General features: G+C 34.4%; 1 protein-coding gene across 1 annotated transcript in view; it reads left to right on the forward strand.

The window, feature by feature from the left end:
* The window catches only part of apba2.L (amyloid beta (A4) precursor protein-binding, family A, member 2 L homeolog), a gene marked incomplete at its 5' end in the record, with an annotated part of 109,485 nt that extends 102,491 nt beyond the window's left edge, over nt 1-6,994 (forward strand). The window contains 3 exon segments of the mRNA NM_001093697.1: nt 2,297-2,403; nt 2,406-2,437; nt 6,215-6,994. Coding sequence (NP_001087166.1) covers nt 2,297-2,403; nt 2,406-2,437; nt 6,215-6,249 — 174 coding nt within the window. The 3' untranslated portion in view covers nt 6,250-6,994.
* Between the last annotated feature and the right edge of the window lie 2,069 nt (nt 6,995-9,063).

Genomic DNA, 9,063 nt, shown 5'->3' on the forward strand with positions numbered 1-9,063 from the left:
TGGAATGCTGTGGTGGCTTTTTTAACATGGACACATATCAATATATAAGTCTGAATGCTATTACTATCCAGTTGATCTTTCTGAATTAAACCATTACTGATCATCTGCATATATATAATAACATTGATATAAACAAACTTTCCCAAAAAGGATTATACAGGACCACTGTTTACTACATGTAAAGTAATGTATACAACGCACAGCAAGCCTACTCTATATGCATATCTGATTTTTTCAGTTTACATTCTCTACAGAAGCAGTGCAAGAAACTATTTTATATCTATTCAGTGGTACATATGGAATAGTGCTTTGAGTAAACAAACCCTGATTATATCATGTACAAATATAATAATTTATTTTGTAAACCAATATGTTACTCACAATGGAACTACTGTTGCTTTAACCGAGATGCAGGTTAATTTCTCTGTAGAGGAAACATTGTTTCTCAAATTGCACTAAAATCTCTCTGAAAACTTTGCTGATGTCTAGGTTAGTGTTGCTCTAGTGCTTTCCATTTTCAGCTACATTAGTCCTGAAGAATCCCATGTTGCAGCTGAGAAATAAAATGTACCTCCGTGTTTAAGCTATATCAGTGTATAATTTATAATGTTCTGATGTTTTTCCCTTAAAAAAAATTTATATACCAAAAGCTGGGTTGATGCACTTAATTTTGGACAAAGGCTAATAACTGAAGATACTGTACATACTGCAAATAATTAGGTTCAAAATGTGTGATACTAAGTTGTTGGGTGGGAAAGGGCTACATACTATATTTACAATTTACTGAGCAGACAATTCCTAGTTTTCTTTCAAAGATAAAAAACAAACAAACAAAAAAATTAAACAGGCAGAATTTGTAGCTGAAATATTCATTAGTGATTTCAGCATTTCTCCGCAATCAAATTAATTCCACATTCAACATTTCACCCATGAAAAAACCTGCGCGTAAAAAAAATTGTCGTGTGTCAAAATTATTCGGACAGCCCATCACTAAAATTCATCCAGGTGTATGTTTATGGGGGTTTTATCACTAGCTCCTTTGCTAAAAGTGTCCACAGTGGGCACATCATTCAGGAAATCAGAAGATTTTTCAAGGAATAATTTCAATAGAAAATGAAACTACCATAGGCCATTTTAATTTCCTAGAATGGCAGTGGTTGAAGTTAAGATAATTAACCACCATTAAGATTTAATCAACATTGGTGATCAAAATCAGCCTTGTACAAAAGCACTTAGAAAGTATGGTTTTATTGAAAGGGTAACTGTGGCTTGTCCTTCTGACAAGTAACGCAACCACTTGTAATGTATTTTTTTACTGTATTAAAAATAGGTTTAATTCATAAAATTAATCTTAAAGAGTTTTCTACATTGATGATTTTAGAAACTCCACTTTATGATCTCACTTTGGTAATACAAACAGGGACAGAAATAAGAAATCGGATTTCTGTATATATCTGTGGAATTAAATGGTTTTTTTGCTATGATTTTACTACTTTGTGGTAAACAAGCTTCTATTTTGATTTATACAGAACCAACACATAACAATAGGAACAATGAATTTGACATCTATACGAAATATATGAAAACATATGAAAAGTGCATTCTTCTGTCAATAGAGCCTGACAACCATTCATGAAAACGGCAAATGATTGTGAAACCACCTTCTTTTTCACAGAAAAACTGCCTGTCCCTCAAAGCTTTTTCATTTAGCACATACAACAACATAATTATCAGTATAAGTGTGCAACAGGGGGGAAGCTTTTTTGTACTTCAAAGGCTTCATCTCACAGAATCAAGTTTACTGTTTTATACTGATCTTTTTGTGGTAGATTTACTGAACCAGCAGCCATGATTATTAGCGGAAGAAATTATCAGAATGCTAGCCATTTTGAGCGACAGATCATATGTTAAACACTCTAGTTCAAACTTCAAAAGTAACATAAAATGTTTTGATATTTGAAATGAAAATAACCTTCTCTGTAGTTTTTAACAATTACTTACAAAATACCTACAAGCAATTACTTACAACATTACCTACAAAATATAATCACGGGTTTTACATTAGGTGAATAGAAAGGCATTTTGCCTTAACGTATGTAACATTTGCTACTGTTTTTACTATTTAGTATTGCTACCTTTGAACTTTTGGGTTTAATGCTCAATAGGCATGATGTTCATTGGATTTGTATTTTTCCCCATGGTTAAGTGGTAATACTCTACTTTGTTCCCTCGGTCAAAAACCTACTTTTAGACAATGGCAAATCCTCTGTTTACTGATCTTTCATTCATCTTTCAGATCTGCAGCCTCATGAGGGGTGGAATAGCTGAGAGAGGTGGAGTAAGAGTCGGACACAGAATCATTGAGATCAATGGGCAAAGCGTTGTTGCTACTGCCCATGAAAAAATTGTCCAAGCACTATCCAATTCCGTCGGAGAGGTAAGAATATATTACGGTGGTGGCAATTAGTAACCTTTCTTTAATCCTGTGCTTTCTTTTGGGGGTTAAGCAAGTAAATATTTTATTTTTAGTAAACAGTTATGCAGAAAAGCTTCAAATTACAGAAGGGCAATTTCCCATAGACTCCATTTTATCCAAATAGTTAAAAATATTTAATTATTTCCTTTTTCTCTGTAGAAATAAAACAGTACTGTGAATTTGATCCAAACTAAGATATAATTGATCCTTACTGGAATCAAAACCAAAGTATTGGGTTTATTTTACGTTTACATGATTTTATAATAAACTTAGGGGCCGATTCATGAAGCTCGAGTGAAGGATTCGAATTAAAAAAACTTCGAATTTCGAAGTGTTTTTTGGGCTACTTCGACCATCGAATGGGCTACTTCGACCTTCGACTACTACTTCGACTTCGAATCGAACGATTCGAACTAAATCGAGATGCCTGAGATTTTTTGATTGAAGGATATTCCTTCGATCGTTGGATTAAAATCCTTTGAATCGTTCGATTCGAAGGATTTAATCGTTCGATCGAAGGAATAATCCTTCGATCGCAGGATTTGCGCTAAATCGTTCGACTTCGATATTCGATGTCGAACGATTTTAGTTCCTAGTCGAATATCGAGGGTTAATTAACCCTCGATATTCGACCCTTCATACATCTGCCCCTTAATGTATGAAGTCCAAATTCCAAAAGATTCGTTATCTGGAAAACCACCAGGTCCTCAGCATTCTGGATAACAGGTCCCATACCTGTACCACATTTTATGTGAAACGAATGAACTGAAAGCTACAGATTAATGAACGTTTATACCAATTACTGTGCCATTTTGACTTCAGAAAGAGCCATACTTGAAAGCTCAAACTACTGCAGAAGCTGACTCAATTTGGGAAAGCTGATTCCACATTGGGCCTGTTTGTTTATCATTCTGCTATAGACAAGAGTGTTTGGGAAGCTGTAGAAGGGTGTTATGCCTGTCATGGTTCTCCCTTAGAGTGCTGTCTTGGTCAAAATGTGTGCCATAGGCCACCTGGACAGTGATGTCACCCTTTACATGATCAAACTCCAGTCCTTGCTCCAGTTTTACATGGGGAGGATTATTTACTAAAATCCAAATTTATCTTATTATCTTAATTAAAAAACCACAACCAAACTCCCATACCTGATTTGACCTTATTTATTATTCAAAAAGCTTGATTTAATTGGTTTGGTTAAAAACTTTATATAATTGAGTGAAAACCCAAAAGGTATGAATTTTCCGGCTTTCTCCTGAAAAGCCTGAATTTTTTGGATTTTTGCCTGAACAGTCCTAAATGGTTGGATTTTTGGGCTAAATCCAGTGCAGACCACAGAAACGTCAAAATAGGATAGGGGCCTCTGTCATTGACTTATACACAACCTCGGCAGGTCTGATATGGAGGATTTTCGGATTTGGGCTTTTCGCTGCATCAGGCTTTAATAAATCTAGAAAAATTTGAGTTTTAAAAAAAACCAAAACAATTTTTTTGCCCCAAAAAGCCCGACCAGAGTTTAGTAAAAAAAACCTGCTTGCATAATGAAGGAAAAAAACTGGTCAATTCACATTCCCTGGCCCTCTGCTTCATTAATATTTCATTATCTGCTCATACATACCTGTACAAACATTTTCTAAATGAATGGCTTTTAGTTCCAATTTTATGAATAATAAAGTTACTAAACCATTGTATCATGTCACAGTAAACCCATGTCATGGTCCTTACTATTTACATATGATAAATATTATATAGGCTGTCACTTTCATATTTGGTAGCTCCTGACCAAAACATTTAAAAAAATTTAAATATGGGCAACTGGGCATGGGATCAGGAAAAGTACTTCAGCTTTCTCCTACCCTTCAAACATATACACTGTAAGCTGGTTCATTGTTCCCTGATGAAACTGACCCTAATGTGTATATGTGTATGAGCATGGGAACCTATACGGTAATGTTAAAAAGTGGTGGGTTAAAAGTTTTCAAATTAAGGGAAATTAGCATTTTCCACTGTTATATTGTTTTTTTGAAATACTGTTATTGTAACTTTTTTTTTTTAAATATACCAACTAGTTTTCTTACTAACACTGCCAACTGGCAAGTGAAAAATGTGCAATCTCTTCTCTGGTGATGAATTGCTAAATACCTTTTGCAAACTTTTATTTCTATTTTTTCTGATAACATAGAATTGACATTTATTACATTACCCATTAGACTCTAATCTCCACTGGGATAGGGACTAATGACCATGATGACTATTCTCTGAATAGCTTTGTATAACATGTCAGCACAAAGTAAATAATAATTGTATAATAATCCATTTGTCCAATGTTTTTAAAAGATGTTTTATTGGGAAGTCTCGCACACCATAATTCTTTCAGAAGCTCGAGGCTTTGGACATTGTTTAAATGTATCATTGATGAGTTCAATTAATATTCAAGAGCAAATGAAGAAATGAGGTTGTTACAAAAAAAAATCTTTTTATTCTCAGGTCATATTCCTGCTGCTCTGTTTTGTATGTTTCAGTGTGATAAGAGTGACTGAGTGAGGTTACTGTCATTTTATATTCATGTTTAGACTTATATATTCAGTGAAATCAATAGGTGGCATGGCAGGTCTATCTTTATGAGAGACCTGATTTACACACACATACAATGTGTGAATACAGATGTATCTCTCAATAAAACATCACATAACAATGTACTTGTGTCTTTATATAGCATCAGCACCATTATCAGTAGCAACCATAGCCCATGTGCAACATAGCTTTCTGAGATAATCTAACAATGGACTCAATCTCAGTAAATGGTAAACTTGTTGCTGATTTATGGCAAATTCCTTTGATTTCCATATGCCATAAAGAGAGAGAGGACTATTTTCTAAGACTTAAACACATACACACCCCAAGGGAAAGGGTATACTTTTTATTATGCTTTCTACCAATAAATACCATGATTTTCATATGCCAGCAGGCATATTGCTGCAAATTTCTAAATATATTTACACTACTATGTGTACCTGTTACCAATACCCACATCAATATGCTAACCTAATTGAACCCTCATCTACAGCATGACCTGTATATGTTGAATGAAATGGATGTACATTTTGGGGCACATTTACTATGGGTTGAATATCGAGGGTTAATTAACCCTCGATATTCGGCCGTCGTAGTAAATATCGAAGTCGAAGGATTTACCGCATTCCCTTTGTTCGTACGAACGATTCGAAGGATTTTTCTTCGATCAAAAAAACCTAGAAAAGCCTATGGGGACCTTCCCCATAGGCTAACATTGATGCTCGGTAGGTTTTAGGTGGTGAAGTAGGGGGTTGAAGTTTTTTTTAAAGAGACAGTACTTCGACTATCGAATGGTCGAATAGTCGAACGATTTTTAGTTCGAATCGTTCGATTCGAAGTTGTAGTCGAAGGTCGAAGTAGCCAAAAAAACACTTTGAAATTCGAAGTATTTTTTATTCTATTCCTTCACTCGAGCTAAGTAAATGTGCCCCTAAATGTGTCGCTATTAATGCCATGTGTTATCCTTATATCCAGCTGCCTTCAGTTTACTATTTTTTCTCTCGTGATTATTCCTCCCAAACTGTCCCATTCCCCTGTTAATTCTGTACATTTTCATTATTTCCACCCACGTGATTACAGGCAATGAGAAGATAAAATATACTTTAAATGAACCCTCTTTTAGAATTTGGGACTTTTGAGAAATATAATCTGCTTTTTCTTCTACAGATTCACATGAAGACTATGCCAGCAGCAATGTTTAGGCTTCTTACTGGACAGGAAACTCCACTCTACATATAAGAAGAAGTAGCCATTGCCACCTGTAACACATTTGCAGGCAAGATTAATGAATCTGCACTTCAAAGAGACACACCGTGTATATATATATATATATATATATATATATATATATATATATATATATATATATATATATATTCCATTTCAAACAAGGATGCAAGGAATCTCCATGGCTGAATGATACTGCCTTCCTCCCCCTTGCTTTTGCCAAAGGCGATAACCAATTCTGAGCAAGTTTACCATTAACAAAGACAATCTGTAAATCATGAGTAAGACAGTTAAAACTCTTTACACATCATAAGTAAAAATGCTATTTATTTGTAATGTAAAGTAGTGTTAACGTGTATGTGTAGTACGTTAAAATGGTGAGGATGTGAGCCACGTGATGATGGATTAACAATGGACTTCTCCAGAAATTTAGAAGAAAAAGTTCCACTTCAGATCAATACTGGAAGCCGCAGCCTCATGATGGTTCCCTAAAACAAAGGCATTGTGTACATTCAATTATTTATAATGTTTTATACGATCATTAACAAACTAAGCGATAACCTTCCTGTTTTCATGTATTGCTATATGTAATACCTTTATGGACCACAGAATTGCACACAGAAGTGCTACATATCATTTTCTATTCATTTGTATTGTACTTTCAAAGCATTCAAACATGATATTCTTTGAGATATTAATCAATAAAAGGTATTACTACTTGCAACCTCTAAAATATCCTCTAGGACTCAGCAATAATTAGGGCTATTATAGGTAGCTATGCATTTGTAAAGTGAAAAAAATCTATGTCTAGGCAGCAACTAGTGGCAATGGATTTCAGTTTGTCATATTATTAGGTTTCAAATGGAGACAAATTAAGAGGGTCTCTAAACAAGACACAAGCATTTTTCTACCCATTGCCAAAATGTCAAATAAGACGTCTTTTAGTCTATTGCAGAACACAGGTGAATGTCTTTTGGGGTAATACATTGTCATTATCTTTTCTGAGGGAGTTAGAAGAGTGAACGTTTCAGGGTTACATTAGTTTGTGTCAATTACTTTTTAAATGATTTGTTAATTTTTTAATTTGTTGGTCATTTTCTTGACCATTTTGACCAATCTACAAAAGGAGACCAATAGGGGAACAGGCAAGGGACTTCTTTTAGTTTGGTATATGTAAAATAAGGGACAGGGAAGGTAGGTAGTCATTTTATTCTCTAGTTGGCTCACATAATTATATTGCTGTCTCAGTGTAAATATAATTTCTGGTTAATGTAAGTGCTACATCTTTCATTGTTATTGTTCTGATGTAGCTAGGGTTGTTACACTTCACATATAAATCTTAAAAGCTAACATGCAAAAAAAAAAAAGATAATCATGTTTTTTTTTTTGGGAGGGAGCAAAGGTGGATAAAGATGTGGCAGTGAAGGCCTCAGCATCTTAGAATCAGCTCTGTGCTTTCTCTGTAGCTCTTTTCAGAAATATATGCACATGTAATGGCTTTTATAGGGAAAAGTGTAGCTTATTTGGGAAGCTTCCAGCAAAATACCATCACTTGAAGGAGATAAGATGAGGAGTCTGTCATTTGTGGAGATGTTTTTTGAAATATTCCATTTCAACCTATTTTTTTTTCTATACCACAAAATAGTAGAAACTGCTTACGGCATACTTGTTATGAGGGAAAAATATATTTTTGCATGAGAGGGATTCAACAAGTAAGCTTTCATCTTTAATGCATTTCATTGAAGGAGGGGGATAAACATAATTGGCTTCAACAGAGTAGATTTGGGTAAAAATTCTTCTTACTAAAAACAAAAATATAAAAACATGGAAGGTTCTTCAGAGTCAGGACAGTGAGGTTGTGGAATGCACTGCCGGGTGATGTTGTGATGGCTGATTCAGTTAATGCCTTTAAGAATGGCTTGGATGACTTTTTGGACAGACATAATATCAAAGGCTATTGTGATACTAAGCTCTATAGTTAGTATAGGTATGTGTATATAGAATTTATGTGAAAGTAGGGAGGGGTATGTGTATGGATGCTGGGTTTTCATTTGGAGGGGTTGGACTTGATGGACTTTGTCTTTTTTCAACCCAATTTAACTATGTAACTATGGAAGAAACTGACATGACAGACTAACAGTTTTGATATCCTTCAGGATCTATCTCTTGCTAAGTGTAACAGGTCACCTCTAGTCTGTGTTGAAGTGCTCTGCCTGTTAACACAGAACTTTTTAGTGCTATAGTAATTTTGGACTCATACTAATTTTGGACTTCTAACAAGTTACTTCTAGTGATGAGCGAAATTTTTCACCAAGCACAGATTTGCAGAAAAATGCCATGTTTTGCATCTGCAATTCTTTTGGTGAAACCACAGCAAAGTGTAGATGTAAACATTTGTGCAGAGAAAAGTGAAAAAATCATCCATTATTTAAAATGAGTTTGCACCCAATGTATTCAATATAGTTTGTTAGAATAAAAACTTTTACTTTTTAAAAAATTTTTCTTTAGATTTACCTATACTAGATATATAAAAACTTGTTAAACTGGAGGTTGCTCCAGACTAAAGGTCTATTCTCTATGTTGAGGGGCAGATTTATCAAATATAAAGTTTCAGTTTTTTTATGATTCGAGAAAAACGCAGTGAAAAAACACAAATACGAATATACTTGAGAATATTCTTTGTAATCTCGAATGGTCACCATTTATTAAAGAATAAAAACATGGAAATTCACCAGAAAAAAAACTCTGCACGTTAAACCTGGCAAGGTTGTATCGAAGTCAGTGTTCTC

This window comes from Xenopus laevis, chromosome 3L (assembly GCF_017654675.1).
Source record: "Xenopus laevis strain J_2021 chromosome 3L, Xenopus_laevis_v10.1, whole genome shotgun sequence".
In the NCBI taxonomy this organism is placed as follows: domain Eukaryota; kingdom Metazoa; phylum Chordata; class Amphibia; order Anura; family Pipidae; genus Xenopus; species Xenopus laevis.